At 52.8% G+C, this 19,634-nt stretch overlaps 1 protein-coding gene across 7 annotated transcripts in view; it reads right to left on the minus strand.

Annotated features, from left to right (window-relative positions):
• Positions 1-2,643: 2,643 nt before the first annotated feature.
• Positions 2,644-19,634, minus strand: part of Cflar (CASP8 and FADD like apoptosis regulator) — a 31,742-nt gene continuing 14,751 nt past the window's right edge. For all 7 annotated transcript variants that reach the window (XM_013068114.3, XM_004871632.4, XM_021249782.2 and 4 more), the window contains 7 exons: positions 19,386-19,521; positions 18,523-18,608; positions 16,199-16,247; positions 13,382-13,428; positions 12,745-12,826; positions 6,862-7,372; positions 2,644-5,813 (listed from right to left, as the gene is read on the minus strand). In XM_013068114.3, coding sequence (XP_012923568.1) covers positions 5,675-5,813; positions 6,862-7,372; positions 12,745-12,826; positions 13,382-13,417 — 768 coding nt within the window. In that variant the 5' untranslated portion in view covers positions 13,418-13,428; positions 16,199-16,247; positions 18,523-18,608; positions 19,386-19,521 and the 3' untranslated portion in view covers positions 2,644-5,674. The remainder of the gene's footprint in view (positions 5,814-6,861; positions 7,373-12,744; positions 12,827-13,381; positions 13,429-16,198; positions 16,248-18,522; positions 18,609-19,385; positions 19,522-19,634) is intronic.

Consider the following 19,634-nt stretch of genomic DNA (forward strand, 5'->3'; position numbering starts at 1 on the left):
GAATCCATGAGGGCTGCAACTTGCAAGGCCACTGGGCCGGGCTCTGCCCAAACCCTCTGAAATTCATCACTTATCACAATGTTTTCCAGTCCCTGGACATAGAGCAACAAGACTTAATGTTTGTTCCACTGGGTTTCAGTCATGCTTTGGTCTAATTCTTTTCTAGCTCCCATTCCTCCTTTTCAGAATGTGAATGTTTATTCTGTTCCATTTTATCTTGGGAAGATGTAACTTATTTTTCATTTTCACAAAGATTTATAGTTAACAGTTTGCTTTGAGACTCAGAAGGGAAGTTGCACTTGAATTTTTGAGAAATGCTAGAGCTGTTCAGACTTTGGGGGAAAGATTAGTGTACTTTGGATTGTATACAGGATAGTTGCATCATGTTAGGCAGAACTCTGAACTGGTTATTGTCTTTATTTGGAGATTCAGTAGATTTAAGGAGATGTACTTTGGTGTCAAGTTGACAAGGAATGAAATGTGACAATTAAGCTTGCTTGTCACCTTGACTTGGTTTAGAGCCACTGAGGGAATTAGGGAAGGACATTTCTGGGTGGGTCTCAGTGGGTTCTGAGGTATGACCTTGGATACTACATCTTGTCCCTGTCCCTGGCCCCTTCCTCTCTGGTGCTCTTTTCAACATACTCTGCTTCCCGGCCACTATGAAGTAAGCAGCCTTGTTCCCCCATAACTTTCCACCATGTTTCTGCCTTAAAACTAGACAACCACGGACTGAAACTCCTGAAACCATAAGCCAATTAAATTCTCTTCTTTTAAATTGGGTATGTTAGATATTTTGTCCCAGTAATGGAAAAGTTGATTAATACAACAAGAAAGAATACTATATAATTAAAAGCAATCACACACACACGCACACACCAAAACAAAATTTTTTAAAAACTATATTCCTCATCATGGGGAATTTATAATGGAGATAATTATTTCCCAGAGACTTCTCCTGTTGGGCTCTGCCTGATATAAGGAAGGTTGTGAATATCGTTTTTAGTCCAGAGGTCTCGGCGTCTGTTCAAGTAGGAGAAACTATTCAGGGCAGTCTGTAGGGTGAGCTGCACTCTCAATGGTTATAGATGTATGTGGGGCAAGTGGTCAGTGGTGGGGCTGGATCACACTCAACATCTGTTTTCTGAGGGTTGTGCACCTACACATTCACTCACATAGTCTGGGTGCAAGTCCAGCTTGTGAGCCAAACTCTGGAGATCACCAGACCAGGCTCCTGGAGGTGTGGCCGGCCAGGCCTGCCCCGGCCAGGGGAGTGGGCACAGTGGGTCTGTCTGGGATGAGAAACGGGGATCCATGCCAGGAGTGACACCCTAGACTCACCCTCTCCCCCAAAACCTCATATGCTCAGACTGCCATACGCGCGTGTCCCTCCACCAGGCTGAACACGCTCACCACCAGGGCATTTCCCCTTCGCTGGGTCTTTAGTTTCCTGGCGTCTCAGTCGCCACTTTCTGGCTTCTGCAGAGGGCCGCCCCCTGGAGAACCAGCTGTGGTTTTGGAGGTTTTAAGAACGTGAGGTTCTTAACATCCCACAAACTGAGGCAAAAGGCTCTTCTTAAAGGCCCCTCCTCCTGCAAAAGGCTGCGGAGGCCTGAGAGGGGCCTCTGTGGTGGCTGCCGACCTGGCACTGATTCCTGGAGAAAATGCTGGGAATCGAGTCTGCGTCCCCAGCCCTGTGGCTGCGCTCGGGCCACCTCCTGCTCAGGCTTCGGGCTCCTCCGGGGGCGTGACCACCTCCCATCCCACTGAGCTGCCTGCCATTCTATGCTGCCGTGTGTTCCTTCTGTTACTTCACGGTTTTCCTAAATAGCACTGTTTCCGGACTTCACCTGGTCGCCGGCTCGCTCAAGTTCCTCCCAGCAATTTCCCGGGGTCCCCATCTCCTCTCGCAGCTGTGCGCCACTGGTTATGAAAATCCTCCACTGCTCTCTCCAAAGTGACCTCTCTCTCTGCAAGTGACTTTGTTGAAGAGAATGGTTTTCTCACGGTCATCTCTTCAAAGTGTAACAGACCAACAGAAAAACGTGGCCTTGAGGGCCCTGCAGCTTTGGTGATATAAGAAAGTGGTGCTGGGAACGGCGAGCTTCTGCTCATTTCACTCAGTGGCCCTGACTGGGGGTCATTTGTACCTCTGGCCAGGCGTGGTGGCACATGCCCTTAATCCCAGCACTCGGGAGGCTGAGGCAGGAGGATCGCTGAGAGGTGGCGGCCAGCCTGAGCTACAAAGGGAGACCCTGTCTCAAACACCAAAAAGAAAACACACACTCACACTCACACTCACGTTTGCACCTCTGAGGACGCTGCAGGCCCGAGGCCCGGACCACCCTCCTGCTCTCCTAAGCGAGGCACAGGCCGGGTCCCGGGCTCCAGCCACCTGCCCAGCTGCGTGCACACAGCGGGGTGCCGACCTCTCCACCAGAGACCCCTCCGGCTGTGCGGGCGGCACCCCAGTCTGCACGCGCACCTCCGCCCCCAGCAGACCACAGGCAGTGACAGGAGTTCAGTCACCCGCCGGACCCTGACGCCCTCGGCTCCCCTTCGTGACTTATCCACAAGACCCACAGACACTGCACACATTAACACTCGTACTTATGTAGTACGTGAACGTTTATGTCAGGAAAATACACTTCATAGCATCACATTTTATTAAAAACTACACAATAGTCTGGCATTCTGGCGACAATATTAATAAATAGGAATCTGTAAAAATGAAAGGCTACTGGGAACGTCTCTGAGTTCGTAACAGACACCGCTGCTCTGCGAGCGCCGCGGCCCGGGGCGCCCTCCAGCGGACACACGCGGAAAAGCCCCCCACTCCACCGGCGCTCCCACCAAGCTTTGGAACTTCGAGGCGCCAGTCTGCCACTGCAGGAAAACACAGTATCTCTGTGAACATGATGTCAGTACGGATGAACAGGCGCCGTAGATAAACCCTAAACTCATCCAAACTTTCTAAATGGCAGTTTTAGCTGAGACATGTATTTTGCTCTTTATGGAAAGCGTGGGTTGGTAGGCTGGGCTCAGCCGTCCTCGGTATCCGTGGGGAACCCGCTCACTGGTGCCCAAGTCCCTTATGCAGCTCAGACTTAGGTGTTCGTGCATCTTTTTTTGTTTTTTGTTTTTGTTGGTTTTTTGGTACCAGGGATTGAACTCGGGTCCTTACGCTTGCAAGGCAGGTGGCGGAACCACCGAGCTAAATCCCTAGCCCAGTATACGTGTATTTTAAATAATTACAAAATAAAAATAATCATCTACAGAAAATTTCTTGCAAGCTTATAATATGCACAAATATTCCAGACATTTTAACCAAATAACAATACACCAGTTGGACTGTGTTCCGAGAAATGCAACTTTTTCTCTCACGTCAAAGTCCAGAGGGTAGTAGTCTGGGAAGGTGTGGTGCTTTCCTCCTCATCCAACAAACTTTCTCCTCCCTAGCACACAGCTGCCCCTCGAGTGCGGCTTTGTCTTCACAGCTCAAGATGGCAGTGAGAGATCCACCCATCACATCCACATCATAATCAACAGCATGAAAGAAAGGACCTTGCGTATATAATTAGAATAGCTACATAAGGCTGGGGATTTAGCTCAGTGGTTCTGGTGCCTGCCTTGAAAGTGCAAGATCCTGAGTTTGATTCCTGGTACCAAAAAAAGAATGGCTACATAAAATTTCTAATCAGTGAGTATCCTGTCATTACTATTAGTCACTATTATCAGTGACTAATTATTAGTTTGGGGCTATGATAAAGTCTGAAGTATTTTAGTGCTTATCTCTTTTTCTACTGAGGACCATGACCTTAAAGAAATATCTTAAATCTCTTTGCATACATTTCAGAACATTCAAGTTTAGCTGGCTTGCTGGGACGTGGTAATCACTACCTCATGACCTATCTATAACTGTCTGTTATTGTACCTAACAGACATGTTTCCCTAAAAACTACACGCAGTGAAAAGTCGAAAGGAAAGCACTTGGTAAGTCAGGGCTTGTGCACAAGAGGCAAAAAAGGAGTCAGACCCTGCTGTTAGAGTAAGGAAACTAACTTGTGTGACAGCCGGCTGAAGACATGGCCGGGCCGAGAGCCTTCAAAGCCCTCACACTGGGGCTCCGGCCCTGTAACCCTAACTTCCCACATAAACACTGTTTCTTCGCGTATCTACCGTGTGGGGTGCAGAAGGTGATGTGGTGGCCAGCGTCCCACACATCACCCTGTGGAAGCTAAGCTTAGCGCTCGGGGGGGCCGCGGGGTCAGGAAGGCTCTGGGGTGTGTGTCTGGGCGGGCGTGGGCCAGGGCCTCGGGGTCCACACTTGGTCTCTGCCTCCTTCCTTCTGGCGGTTCCCGGGCTCTGCTTCCGGGCCCCCATGAAGGGAGTGCCTTGTTCTGTTCACCCTTGCACAGCAGCCACAGACTGAACCCTCTAATACTGTGAGTCTCCTCCCTGAAGCTGCAGTGGTCGGGTGTTCTGTACTAGCAATGGGACAGCTGACTACCGTCCACCCCAAAGCAGGAGCAAGCGCGCTCTCACGGTTTAGCGCAGTGGTTGTCTCACCAGAAAAGCAAAAGTAATGTCCTGTTACAGTTAGTGATAAGAACCAGAAGAAAGAGAAAATAAGGCTGGGGATTTGCTCAGTGTTTCCGCCGCTTGCCTCAAAAGCATAAGGACCCGAGTTCAATCCCCAGTACCAAAAAAAAAAAAGAAAGAAAAGAAAGAGAAAATATCTGTCACTTGTGCTGGGCCAGATAGCACTGCAGAGGCCAGGAACAAGGGCGGTAAAAGACCTGACCAAGACAGAAACACAGAGCACTCTGGGAGGCTGAGGCAGGAGGATTGTTAGTTTCAGGACACCCTGGGGAACTCAGACCCTGTCTGAAAATGAAAAATAAAAAAGAACTGGGGAGTAGCTCAGTGCAAAAGCCCAGGTTCAACCCCCAGTACCATGAAAAAGAGGAAGGTTTGCCAGTTAAGCTGTAAAACAGGACAGAACAAACCAGCAGGTGAGGCCAAGGTGGCTGGGGCTGGGGGGAGGGAGCTGCTGCCGGTGGGCGCATGCAGAAAAGCAGGGAGCCCTGAGAAAAGCAGGGAGCCCTGGCGAGGGGCTGAAGCTGAGGCCCAGGTGGGCGGGGAGGGAGCTGGGGCTGGGTTGGGCTGGATGACCTTGGACAGCAGTCGTGAGGGTGGTGTGCTGCCTGGGCCTGGGGCACAGGGTGCTGGCTCCCGAAGCAGAGGGCAAGTGCCACAGCAATGCCAGGGCTGAGAGCTCACGGGGTTGCACAGCGCCCTCTCGGCCTCCCATGGGGTCCTGCAGACACACGGGACTCGGGGGCCAAGGGGACGGGAGACCAGCTTGGGGACACAGGAATAAACACTGATCACCAACAGCCCTGCTGCCTCCCCATGCTCTGCTCTGCTGCTCTGCTCTGCTGCTCTGCTCTGCTGCTCTGCTCTCCCTCCTCTTGTCTCCTGTTTATCTCCTCTCCTCTCCCCTCCATCCCTTCTCCCCTCCTCTGCCTGTTTCAGCAGCAGAGCCCACAGCTTCCTCGAGGAGGAGCTGTGCAGACACAGGCTCCAGTCCGGTTCCTGAGCTTCTCTGAACTCTGCAACCTGCTCCTCTCTGGAGATGGAGCTGCGTGGCCAGGAGACGCGGTGTCAGGGGTCAGGTGGAGGACAGGACAAGCGTCTTCCTCAGCGTGTGCTGCAGGGAGAGGCTGTACCTCTGCTGGGTGGGGACCCTGCTGTTCCAGTCGTACACTGTGCCGTTGAGCCTGATGTGCAGGTCCAACAGTGGCCGTTTTCTGAAAGAAATAGAAAGGCAGAAGGGAATTTGTGCGACAGACTTGTGGCTGCCTTGACCACCACAGAAGTCCCTGCCACCCCTGGAGCCAGCACTGGGCTTCACTGGCTGACAGCAACCGCTGGGAACCTCTTCAATTCGGGGAGACCCAGAAAGGCCTGGAAGGCCAAGCCCCCCAAGGGGCTGGAGAGAGACAGCTTTCAGACCCAGCCCTGGCCCCAGAGCCACAGCCAGACTGTGCCCAGCAAGGGCTCAGCCACCACTGGGGCCCCTGGGGAAGACCAGCCAACCTTCCAGGAGCCAGGCACGGGCTCCACTCAGCCTGACTGGAACCGGGATGCATCATTCCCGCAGAAAGGCATCCATGCCACCAACATGAGACACTGACCGCAGCCCTCAGCCACGGGGACGTGGCCAGGACCCCGGTAGGCTGCTCGTCCCCGGACGCCTGGAGGACAGCCCAGTGGTAGGCCAGGCTCAGCGGGTGTGGAGCAGCAGGCACGGACAGTAAGGGGTGCGGTCACAGCGACCTAGCCACAGCTGTGTAAAGCCAGGCGGCGCCTGTTTTCTGATGTCCATTTAATATTCTCAGGCCGCAGCCAGCGGTGGGCGATGGAAAGTGAGGGGTAGGGGCTGCCGCGTGCACAGCCGGAGGCCCGCACAGTGCACACCACTCTGGCCCGGCCATGCCCAGCGCCCAGCGCCCAGCGGGTCTCGGAGGGGGGGCTGCGCCGTGCAGTGGTGCGACGCGGCGTCTGAGGGCACAGGGCCCCTTCTGGGCGCCTCAGCAGACACCAGCAGATGAAAAGTTACAGCCAAAAGGAAATGTCAGAGCGGCACAGCGGGACGGGACGCGGTGCGCAGGGCTGGCTCTGCTTATGGCCTTGGTGAGGAACGCGCTCAGAGCCAGGGCCCGGAGGTCCCAGGCGGTGGAGGCGGAGCTGCTTGCTGCAGGAGGTGGGACTGGCTCGGGCTGTCACTGGGTGGGGAGCAGTTGTCTCCCTCACCTCCGCCCCTCCCACCCTGCTTCCTGGCTGCCCTGGCCTCACCTGTCCTGCAGCAGCTGCTGGGAGAGGCCCTGCAGGTACACGAGGGGCGCAGCGCCGGGCTGCTCCAGCACGCACGTGTGGGCCAGGCACTGGCTCCAGAGGACATCGGCCTCCTGGTGCAGGGTGGGGGGCGGTGGCCGCGCCTCCCTGGACTCCACGCTGGTCACTGCTGGCCCGTCCTCCTCCAGGAGGCTGCTGGGCCCCGGCTGGGCCTCCGACACCACGTAGCTCTGGATGAAGAAGAGCTTCGGCTTCCCGACGAGGGGAGGGCAGGCGTCCCCCGTGAACAGCGCCCTGACCTGCTCCAGGGGCAGCCCCGAGTGGGCCTGGTCCACACCGAACACGCTGTGGGGGTCCCCGCGGCTCACCAGGATGCACACGAAGCTGTCATGCTCCCGGTGCTGGGGCGAGGACGCCACCTGGCGGAGAACCTGGACCATGTCGCTCACGGCAAGGTACAGAAAGCACTGGACTTCGAAGCCCAGGGAGGAGAAGGTGTCGCGAAGAACTTCTGGGAAAACAAGCCCGGAAACAGCAGCGGATGAGAAAAGCCTGGAGGGGCCGGAGAGTCCCTCAGAGTGCAGCCCGCCCTGTGGTCCAGGTCTCGGACCTGAGGCTGGGCAGAGAGGACAGTAATGTGGGACTGTATGATTCAAAATTCATTTATTCCCCTAGCCTCTGTTATGTTTAAAATTTAATCGTTAGAATGTGCTTGTTAGTCTTGAAATAGTAGATAAAACCTGTAACAAAGCAAAGTTCCTAAGTAAATCATTCAACCCCTTGTTTGTCCGGAGAACGAAAATTCCCGGACCCACTATCGGTAAAACAATCCATCACTGTGTCTGCTGATCATCAGTACGTGACGGTCGTGACCATATGGTCGTGACCATTACTGTGTGTCTGCTGACCGTTAGTACGTGACAGTCGACCACCAACCTTTGTTCCTTTTTTTCCGTAAATCTACATGTTAACCTCCCCCTCAACCCCCTATGAAAACAGCCTCGGACTCTGAGCCAGTTGCCTCTCTTAGCTACTTTGCTTTGGGAGTGCCGTCTGGCCAGACTAATAAAGGTCTGTTTTACTTTCCAACTTGTCCGGTGTGTTCCTTCCCGGGTGATCGTCACTGTAGTCAGCTCCTCGGAGCGTTTGGTAAGGCCCTCAGTCTTACAGTAATAACCTGGAAGGTGAAATTTGTCACCGGTCCCTGCTCCACCATCTCCAGGGCCACCAGTACGTGTGGCCACGGCAGCCAGAGCCCACTCCAGTGCCACCAAGCCCAGAAGGAGCTGAGCTGGTTTCTGCTCAGCCAGAGCAAAGCCAAATCTTCCTCGGGTCAGGAGGATATGGGCACAGACATGTCCCCTGCAGAGCATCCAGCTCCACCTGCCTACACCTCCTGGGCCTAGTGCTTCACTTCCAGGGCGACAGGTGGCCTCTGCCAAGACACCCAGTGTCCCCAGAGCCCTCCAGTGGCCACGAGTTCCACCTGGCCAAGGGAGAGCAGTGCAAGGCTAGGTGTCCACGACTAAACCCTTCTGTCCATCTCCCGACATTTCAAGGCCCAGCGAGCCTCCCAGGTCCAGTGCTTTCTCCTCTGCTCGGCCGGCCTTCCTCCAGCAGAGGAATAAGCACGGCCTCCTCTCATCAGTTTATATCTTTTCTAACAGAGAACAGAAACTTCTTTTTCTTCCCCACCCAAAACCCATGTCCCTGGAGTGGCACAGGCCTGTGATCCCAGTCCCATGGGGGCTGAGGCAGGAGGGTGAAGTCTGAGCTCAGACCGGGCAGCCCAGTGAGACCCTGTCTCAAAGCGAAAAATAAATTAGGGCTGTGGAGAAGCTCGGCGGTAGAGCATTGCCCAGTAACCTCTGGGCCCTGGGTTCCGCTCCCAGAACCATGGTGGGTCCACGCCCGTTTGAATACAGGTCTGTTCTTCCCATTTCTGAAGATGCTGCTTGGTCTTACTCATTTCTGGGCAGGATTCGTGCTCAGTCCCAAGCTCAGAGACTCGACAAGCATCTTCCGTTCGGGGTCCCCATCAGACTCGGTCCACTTCTCTGCGTTTGTCCCCTTGTCCTGTCTCTAGTGCCAACCTCTCCTCCTGTCCCGGGTGCAGTCAACCAGAAGTCCGCCCACCCACATTCTCTCAACCAAACCATCAGTAATCATTACAGCAGCGTAACTTCCACCACTGGACATGCATTAGGGAATCACAGGAACAGACCAAGGGAAAACAGCTAAGGCAGCGCATGGCTGAGAGATTCACGCTAACGGGAGCAAGGCTAAGTACAGAGTCACACATCAGTCAAGCCATGGCTTCCATTGACAGTGTCAGCCACCCTGCCCAGCACCTGACCAGCCATGGGCCAACTGTAACCATGAGCAAAAGAAATCTCAAATTCTGTTTTAGACTCTCAGTAGCAACTAGGGAAAAGATAACTGGTTAAAGAAAAAGGAACGCGACCTTGGGGAAACAAAAGGCTGGGATAACTAGGTGTGGCAGTGCATGCCTGTAATCCCAGCTACTTGGGAGGCTGAGGCAGGAAGATCAAAAGCTCAAGGCCAGAGTGGGCTGGGAATGTAGCTCAGTGGCGGAGCGCTTGTGTCAGTGACCCATGCACATCTGCGCACACACACTCAGCAAGGGAGAGCTGGCTTGCGTGTTATGGATTTAATTCACTCAGGCTATGAGCAGGATCTGTTCACTGTGGCACAGGCTGCAATGGGGCTTTCTGGCCCAGGCTCAGCTGTGGCCCAAAGCCTAGCAGAGGCGGCAGGCTGGAGACACACTCACCTGTCCTGCGACTCCTCCACACAGGATGCACAGCCTGTCCCTCTTGGACATGGACCAGCCTGAAACCACTTCTGGGGACTTCTGTGGCAGACGTGAGACTGTGTCCCACCGAAGCCCTGCTTCCACTGGCCTTGCTGTCCTTACGCACATGCCCTCGGGAGCCAGTGTCACGCCATGAGAAGAGCAGTGTCCTGAGCTAGCCCCACTGCAGGAATGAGTCACCTCAGAAGGCTTCAGACCCTGCTGACGACCACGGCCTCCCCCGAGCTCTGGGACCTTGAATTCCTACCATTTGAAGCCACTCAGCAGCAGTAATCTGTCCATACGGTTAGGTAAGAAACCTAGCAGCTGAGTCTCGTGACCTCTACTAGCAGCCAAAGGGGATGAGAACCACAGGTTCGGTGCTTACCTCTCCCTCCTGCCTGCTACTGTTAGGTGTGAAAGAGTGAATCCCTGTGTCCTGGAATCACACACAGATCCAAGGCAGCGGCCTGTGTCCCAGGTCCTCGCTCAGTACCGTTATCAGGGTATGAGGACATGATCTGCAGCTTTAGATGACCGAGGAAACGGCACACTCAGCCTCCTCGGACCCCAGAGAGACAGAAAGGTCTGTCTGCCTCCCAGCACACCAAGGTTTCAGTGCCCCGCGCTACACTGAGGTGGACACAGGGCAGGACAAGGAGGACACCAGTCCCTCCACTACCGCTCATTCCAGATGCCTCTTGCTGGGTGGGACTCCTTCGGTCCTCTAGGGGCAGAGTGCAGGGGAGACAGGGCCCCAGGCCAGTACACGCCCCCCGCCCCTGCTCTCCCTGAGGACTACCCAGAAGGTTCCAGTTGGCCCTGGCCCTGGCCCTGTCACAGCTGTGAGCAGCAGCAGCATGGTGCAGGTGAAGGAGGAACTGGTCTCAGAGCCCCAGGGCCTGAGCTTCTTCCTGCCCTAGGAATCACCTGCCCTCAGAAGAGGCCACGGAGAAGGGGCCAGGGCCGTCATGGGAAAACCTTGGCCAGCAGACAGGAAGAAGAAAAGGATGGAGATGGAGCTGGAGCCCTGACCCAGCAGCCTCCGTCTAGGCCAGGAGCACCAACCCCAGATGGGCAGGAACAGGACCACAGGACCCTGGCAAGATGAGGCACTCAGCAGGTGGCTCAGCCGCCCCGCTCAGTGTCCCGTGCCCACCCCCGACAGCATGCTGCCCGCTCCTCCTCCATGCAGTCCCGCCTGACTCAGTGGCCCAGGACACGGGCATCCCCGACTGTGGGCTCAGGAAGTGGCAGCCCCGTGACTGAGGCCGTCACCTGAGCCTGCTCCTGGCAAGGCGGCTGGAGGCGCTGGGGGACCGGGTGGACGCAATACTGAGGGCTGCTCCAACAGAACAGGCCGATGCCAAGGGAGAAGAATTGGCCTGGCCAGTCGGAGAAGGAGGGCTCAGGGGGAGCAACGGGACCCAGAACTTGGAACTGTGACCCGGGGGGGTCTGCATCCCACTCTGAAAAGGGCCCAGGTGGACAGGACAGGCCCCGAGGCCTCGTCACTGCCTTCTCTGCCCACAGATGGGGAAGAAAAGCTCAGTGCCAATGTGGAAAATAAAGCTTTAATGAAAGCAGAAGTCACCTGTACACAGTCTGCCTGTACACAGGCTGGAAACCCCGCTCCCGCCCCAGACCTCGGTGGAAATTCCACCTGTTCCCCAGAAAAGACCTCTTGAAATGACAGGTTTTCTCCCAAACATGTTAGTGCGGGCTGCCCGGAAGGTACCACCCGCCCACAGGCTCAGGACAGGTGTGGAAAAGCCCTGAAAAACCGAACACAACAACATGTCCTGGCTCGCTGATTTCGAGTTCGCTGTGATCCACATGCGGTCACGCCAACTGATACCTTCCATAGAACGGCTCCATTAAGCAAATATCTTGAACCAGAGAGAAAAGGAAAGGTCTGCCAGTCTGTGGGCAAGCCCTGACCAGGGCCCAACAAACTAAGTCCTGACTGCTACGGAGAACGCAGCTCCCTGGTCCTGGGCCTCTAAGCACAGCACAGCACAGCACCAAGTGCAGGAGAACGGGGCGAGTCACTGAGGGCCATTCCACAGCCTCCTCTAAGCAGGAGAGCCGGTGAGAAGACAGCTCCTCATTCCCACGAGGATGCAGTGGCTAAAGAGGAGAGGACGCTCACCCCTGCTGAGGGGACTGCATTTCTCACAGCCAACCAAAAGAGCACACAAGAAAGCAGCGCACAGGTTCGCAGCACTGAGAACTGAACCCAGGGCCTTCACCCTGGGCTATAGCTGTGTTTTTCTTTTCTTTCTTTTTTTTTTGGAGACAAGGTCACAGTGAGCAGCCCAGGCTGGGCTTGAACTGGGACCACAAGATGTAGCTCAGTGTTAGGACGCCCCTGGGTTCCATCCCTAGTACAGCCAAGAAAACAAACAAAACTCCCACGGTAACATTTTAAGTGAGCCTAAAAGATTGTTCTACCTCTTCATAACACAATGTCGAGAATCTGGGAGCTCTGAACCAGAACAATCGACTCTCACAGGAGAGGTCAATCAGTAATCAGAGCACGAGCCACGAGACCCAAGCCCCGCTCCTCTGTCCCCGCTGATGCCTCGCCTTGGTCAGTGAGTCAGATGCCCGGCAGCAGCTGGGCGAAAGGTGCACCCGGATCCCCACGACGCACACGCGGGCGCAGACGCAGACGCAGACGCAGACGCAGGCGCAGGCGTGGGCGCAGCAAGCGGAGCTGGGACGCGGATCTAGGGCATGTGGCTCAGGCAACACCAAGCGCCCCAGAACCCACGTGTGTCTGGCTTCACGGCCCCAAGCAAGGCCGTCACAGGCTGTGGGAGCGAAGCAAAAGGGCACCCGATGCCACCTGGAGCCCCAAGGCCGTGCAGGGTCCAGGACCCTCTTGCCACCGCCTCCGGCACAGAAAGCCTGGACCGATGACACCAGCCCTCACAGCTCAGCCGTGCGCTCCCCAAACCCATCCTGCACGGCTCCCGACAAAGCTGGACAGGCACCCAGGCCCCTGCAAGGCCGGGCCACACGGCTGGGCTCGGACATCAGTCACGTGCAGCGTCCACACCTACCTGCAGCGCTCCCCACGCAATCGATTATCAAGCAGATGCCCAGGGGCCTGCTCCGCATCCGGTATCTCTCCAGGGGCGTGCACTGGGAAGAAAACCGAGGACTGTTATGGCCCCCAGAGGCAGCCCCCACCTCTTGTTCCCTCGGCTCCATCCCCTCAAGCGCCCCCCCAAGCTGCACAGTCCGCAGTTCAAGCGGCCGGTCTGACCCATCAGTAGCAGTTTCCGGTTAGCCGTGTGCTTAGGACAAACTAGCTGCATTATTTCCATTTTTACTTAAGTTTAATGAAAACTGCACCTCACTAGCTTCGCAGACTAGAGACAATCGGAAACTATGTCTCCACTGTGACCCGAAGTAGAAACAGTGACAAAGGGGGACACCTGCTGCTGCTTCTCAGGACAACCCTGCCCCCAATCCCACCCCACCCCGGCCCTGGAACCCGCCTGTACCCGTCCCCTAATACGAGCCACTTCAAGTGCCCTCTGTGCTGTGTTCAAGGTCCCTGCGAACAAGCTCTCGGAAAGCCACGCAGAGAGTCGCACAGTCACAGGGGCTTCTTAACGGACAGTTTGTTTCAGAACTCTGTTCCCTCGGGTACCGTGTACACTACAACACCGAATCAGCTCATTTATTCTGCACCTGAGGCGAGAAGGCTCCTGATTCCTGAACAGACATCTTCACGGGTTCTGGGGAGAGAAAGAAAGCACTGTCACAGAGCAGAGGGAACCTCAGCCCGGCCGCTGGCTGCTCTTCATCTCGCCGCCACTGTCCAGCTTCCTGTCTTCAGCTGTCCTTGTCTTCCTCCGGATACATGCAGCACAGATAAAACCCAAGTGCCCAGGCATGGTGGCCGGGCATGGTGGTGCACGCCTGTGATCCCAGCACACAGGAGGCTGAGGCAGGAGGATCGCTTCAAGTTTGAGGCCAGCCTGGGCTACTCAGCAAGACCCCCGTCTCTGCAATCAATCAGTCCTAAGTGCCTACCCTGTGCAGGGCTGTGTAGAGAAACTGCTTGAATAGCAAGCAAAGGAGGCCTCTCCCTTGCCCTTCTCTTGGGGAGGCCTAGGTTCCAGCAAGCTTCTAACCCAACTGGAGAATTCAGCAATTGCACTACTCAGCAACACCAATGGCTCCCTACACACCCAAAACCACAGGAAGAGAGCTCCTGGGTTTCATGGCTCTCAGAGCAAAGCCTAGGACTTCCATATGGAGGGACACAGGGAGGTGGTAAAATACACAGCGAGAAGGGAGGGGACTAGACAGACACAGAGCCCCACGGCACACCGTGCGGGGTAAGAGGGCTTCATGAGGCCGAAGGGCACAGGGACCCCTGGCTCTCCCCTGTGCAGTGCCAATCTCGGGGTTTAGTAATCCCGAAACTGAAGTCTTTACACTGTCTCACAAGACTGTTGCAAACTGAAAAATAGTGTCTAAAAACAGCCAAAGAAACTTTCCGTATTGGTAAGGCTTGGGGAAAACAAGCACTTTCAGGTCCAATACTGAACTAATTGCAACAGTCTTTTCAGAGGGCAGCGGGTGCCCTCCTTTAAGCTAACATTCTGCCTCTGAACATTCAGGGAAATAAGAGCATGAGTGCAAAAATGCACTTCTGTTATAGCCACCAAAGCCAGGCGTGGTGGTGCATGTCTGTAATCTCAGCTCAGGAGGCTGAGGCAGGAAGACTGTTGTGATATCCCAGCCGACCTGAGCTACACAGGCTAAAGCACCCCTCCTAAAAAGAGACCCACTGAAGGACTGTTTATAAGGACCCAGACTAGGAAGAGCCTAAAAGTCCACAAACATGAAACCAAGTAAGTCAGTCACGGTACATATAATGGCTAAAAAGGGTATGGATCTTTATGTATTTGGTATGAAAAGGTATGCAGGGCACATTAAGATAAAAGTGGATTATTAAATAATGTGTGCAGCACATGAGTCCATGCACAAACAACGTGCATGTCTGACACATGTGACACAGAGCCTGCGCGCCCGGGTCTGCATCCCTGCGTGGCTCAACCACCCAGGGGTGGAGAATATTCAGGGAGGGAACTGCGTCTGCACAGCACACGCAAGCTCGTGTGTCCTGAGCAACGCCCAGCCCCACACTCTCCTGCCCCAGGCGCCAGCCCAGCCCAGAGCAGTCCTGGCAAACACAACCCGGTTTTGTGGATGGGCCCTATGCTCCTGCAGGCCCCTGCACCAAGGGACACTGTGTGTGCTGACAGGAGTCTGCGAGCACACTCACACATCAGCAGTGGCTTCCGTGGTGTGTGAAACTAGGAAACGTTCTGTCTGATCTGTATTTTAAGAATCACACATTAACAGAACAAACAACCCACAAAATAATTCACGCAGTGTTTCTCAGTTCAGAGCATCTCCAATATCTTGAAAAGCACACATTACCATCTGGGTCTTTCAGTCAAAATCTATTTGGAAGTTCAAATTACTGTGAATACTTGGCTTGATTATTTTAAACTTCTCTTAGAAGAAAGCCAATTTATCAGAACTTTTTCAGCTATCAGAAAAGAAACTCAGGCCAGGTTGAAAAGGACTGCCGGGTAAGGCCCTTGCTCCTTCCCTGCTCTCTGACCCAGAGGAAAGAGCAAAGAGCGTGCTCATTTACACCCTGCAAAACCAGCCAGCGGTCTCTGCCCAGCCTGCAGCTTGCTACTTCTCAGCACCTCAGCAGTGTTTTGAGAAGAAGCATCCTGTCACTTCAGGAATTGATTTGCCTTCTACAGGGCTTGCTGGAGAGCAGACATGCAGTGGGGACGGAAGCCGCACCATCTGCTGACCTGGCAGACACCACAGGGGCCCACGGCTGAGTCCCAGGGTCCCAGCAAGCAGTACACACCCAGCGCCTGCTCAGGACGCTGAGTCTGCACTGCACAGACGGACCCAGGGGCATCCTGGCCACAGCATCCCGCACTGAGGCCTCAGGATGAGCAGCAAAGGAAGCCACTAAAGGATGATGCTGTGGGACCCAGGGCTGACGGCTCTCAGAGAGCGGCCATGCGGGTCAAGATGACGGGACTTTTTATTTGCATGTTTTCTTTCTTCTTAGGGGTGAGAGGAGGTCTTCGGTAGAGTATCCACTTTTACTAAATGGGCTATTGAGCAAGAACCTATTAACCTTTCTTCCTTCTGCTGCTAGATATCTGGTTAAACATGGGTTATGATCGTGGCTGGATTACTGTTAAACAGGGCCTGGGAATGGCTCCACGTCAGGGTATAAATGTCACGCAGCTTAAGAATACAGCTCCAGTGACCGCCCTGGCAGGGAGATATCCACATTTAAAGGAGCTAATTCAGCGGGGAGCTAGAAATGCCGTGAATACATGTCAGTTAACTGCCTGGAACACGCAGACAAAGGAAATAGGCAACTGTAAAACTGCAACATTTTATAGTTGAATCATCAAATGTTTATGAAGAATGGACAGAAAGAAATGTTCTTACTTCGATGATGTGTCTCGAGTTTTTCTCCCTTACTTCTCCCATTCTGGAGCTTCAAATACAAAGAATAAGGTCACACTCAATTAGTTTCCTCAGAGAGACATGGTATCACAGCACTTTAAATATCTCAGTAGCATTCTTACCTAGGAAAGAAATAAAAATATCACTTCACAGTTAGTTATCTAAAGGACAGCATAACTATCATACAGGCAAAGAACAAGGGAGCTATTTTTAAAATGAAAAGATGAAGAAAGGGTACAAATGCTAAATTAGCATATTAGAATGCCTCAGAACTGCTCGAAAAAGCCGGGCGGTTGGTGCGAAAGCCACTGTCAGAGCTCCAGGTCAGAGCAGGCCCTTGGGGCAGGAGGCTGGCACCGGATCCCCTCCCTGGACAGAGGCAGGGGACATCGTGCTGGGACCTGCGATCTAGGCCGGACACATCTGGCTCCGAGTCTCGAGGTGGCCACCTCCTAGCTGGGTCTCTTGAGCAAGTTGTTCCACCTCAGGTGAGGGCAGTTAAGAGCAGCGACCTTATCATTTATGTACAGGATCGCTCAACACCGTGAGGAGCACACGGAGTCTTTTCTAAGTGTCCAGCTTCTGCATTTCTATAATTAGTTTCACCTACGTAACACGTGGGCCTGATCCTTGATAGTTATGACCTCTGGATAACCACTTTAGAGGACTAGAACAGGAAAAGGAGACAGTGAAACATCGAAGTGACCCTTCCTCCTCTCTCATGGCCGGTCCTGTGTAAGGGACACACACCGGACTGCCACTCCTCTGACATGCTCAGCTTTCAAATGACAGTTCTCCTCTGAAGCTGTCCTAGCCGAAAGAGAGAAGTACACTATCCATTAAATGGGAGCTGCATCTGGTATTACATTACAGAAAGGCATGCAAGTGCTTTTATCGGCAATAACTGACCTAGCCAGAGGCTGATTGTATTGGATAAAAATTGTTCTCCCATAGAGTCTAATCACTTTTACATAGTTAAACACAGAGAAAAGCAAATCAAAGTACACTTCAGAAGCATTATATTACAGTCATCCAACTTTTTTCTAGACTATCTTGGTACCCTGTGGCGTTTAATGCCATTGCAATTTTTTTCCATACTGGGTATTGAATATAGGGCCTTCATATTGAGCTACATCCTTGGCCCTTTTTTATTCTTTATTTTGAGATAGGATCTCACTAAGTTGCGAAACTGCCCGGGCTGGAGTTGAATTTGTGACCCTCCTGCCTCCCAGGTGATGAGATTGTAGATGTGTGGGATCACACCAGCCCCAGGGCAATTTTTGAAGCATTTCAGCAGTCTCATATGAATTAATAAGTAGGTATTCAGCTCCTAAATCTTGTGAGAAAGTTACCAAGTTCGTATACCATCTTGCCTACTTACTAAATAAATGAATGAGCAGGGTCACATATTAAACAGAGCGAGCGAATTTAAGGGGAAACGTCTTCACAAACCACACAGGTTCCCAACAAGCTTCACAGACAGCGAATATGCTCGTCTTTGTGTACAAAACAGAAAAAACAAAATGTGGCAGGTTTTTAACAGGAATGGCATAAAGTTTACATGACATAGATAGCAGAGAAAGCGTGGGAAGTTTGGATCTGAACCTAAACCTGTTTATCTCATGATTCAGTGTCTCAGACTCAGGCACTGAGGAAAGCTGCATCTCAGCCATGGCAGGGCAGTGGCTCCTGAGCTCCCCTGAGCCCGAGCCCAGCTGGCCGCGCGGGCGGACAGTGCTGTCCACCCCGGCCTCAGCACCTTGCCTTGCTCAGGGAGTGGGTGAGACAGTGCAGTCCTAAACGCCTCTGTCGCCCGCTGGTCAATAGTGTTGCTTATTAGGGGGTAGTTAATATTTCATCACATCCTTCTATGAAAGTGTTTATAATTTAACTGTGAAACTGTACTCTTAAGTCCTCCCTAAAAATTCCACTTAACTTTATATAGAGGCAAGGATAACATGACACCAAAGGTCTTTTCTCTCAAGATAAAAGATTAACCACACGATAACCCTGATGATACCTTGTGCTATCCACTGCTGTCACAACCATAAATGACTACGTGACATTTATGTTCACAAATGAAAAAAACCTTCTTTCATCACTCAACAACAACAAAAACTATTTGCCAAGGAGCTCAACAAACATGTATTTATTTTGTAGTAACAGGAAGTTATACATATTTTAAAAATATATTTCTGACATAATTTTCTCAGCTGCTAAAGTATATTCTGTGACACTAAGTCTATTTTTCTTGAAGCTGTGAAACTGTTTCATGCTGGGATTCCATGTGTTTACTTCACACTCACCCTTAAATTATGTGAAAGATCTTTGAGACTCAAGTTTGGGAAAGAGGCTTGGACAGAATTCGTGTAACTTGTTCGTGCTCCTTGAGCTATAAAGGAAAAGAAAGGCATTGAGTTAAGATTTATAAATTATTATCAAATGAATCTTCAACAGTGGTTCAGTTCAGTCCAAGTTCAACCACAGTCTTTTGAAATACCCTAAACTTTCCAACCCACTAACTGAATTCAAAGTATCGGATGACTCTTCTATCACACATCAACAATGGACTAAAAATGCTCTTCCCCTCCTTGGTTGTTCAGCAGTCATCTCAGTGTGTCCAGGCATAGGATAGTCTGTAACCCAATGAGCCTCCGCCAGCGACCTTAGCCTGTGACCCTGTAGCAACAGCAAGCTAACAGAGTCCAAGCTAAGGCGGAGGCTAAAAGACAGTGGGGTGGGCAGTGTGAAGGAGAAGACCAAGGGAAGGTGCTCCTCTCCAGGACCAAGTTTGGCGAAACTTAAGACACACAGGGTGGGTATGGGACCCTGAGGACACCACCCAGAGTTGGATGCTAGTTGCCAGGTCAAATACTGCAGCCAGGCAGTAGCATGCAACACACAAAAGCTCTATATGTTCACAGCTTCACCGGCCTGTGAATATTCAGACTCTTTTTCAAAGGCTAGAATGTTCAGGACTGCAATGGTCAGACAATGGAGTCGCAGGCCTGGGACGTAAGATATAAAGGGATAGAATCTGCAGCCACAGGCTCGAGGGCTCTGGACATTCAGGCTGCCTTCCACCCACCTACTGATCAATTGATCTTCACCAGCTACACCTCTGTGCAGAGTACTTCCTTTACTGCTGAGAGGCCAAAGCTCTTCTTACCAGACTGCTTGTACTTTTCAATTTTCGTCTTCAGGTCTAGTCTGTGGATGTTCTTTAGGCATTTTTCTAGTAAGTCCAATTGATTTGGAGCAACCAGATTCAATTTCTCCAATTCAATGACGAGATCCAAGAAACTCTAAGAGCCACCAACAAAAAGCAAATGTCAGTGCAGCCAATGAGCCTACACAAACCCCAGGCCATGCAATTTACAGCAGCAAGAAAAGGTGACCAGATGAACCCTGGCAGGGA

Source organism: Heterocephalus glaber, unplaced genomic scaffold, assembly GCF_053883595.1.
Source record: "Heterocephalus glaber isolate CG9 unplaced genomic scaffold, H.glaber_assembly_v1.0 deba00001743, whole genome shotgun sequence".
Taxonomy (NCBI): Eukaryota; Metazoa; Chordata; class Mammalia; order Rodentia; family Bathyergidae; genus Heterocephalus; species Heterocephalus glaber.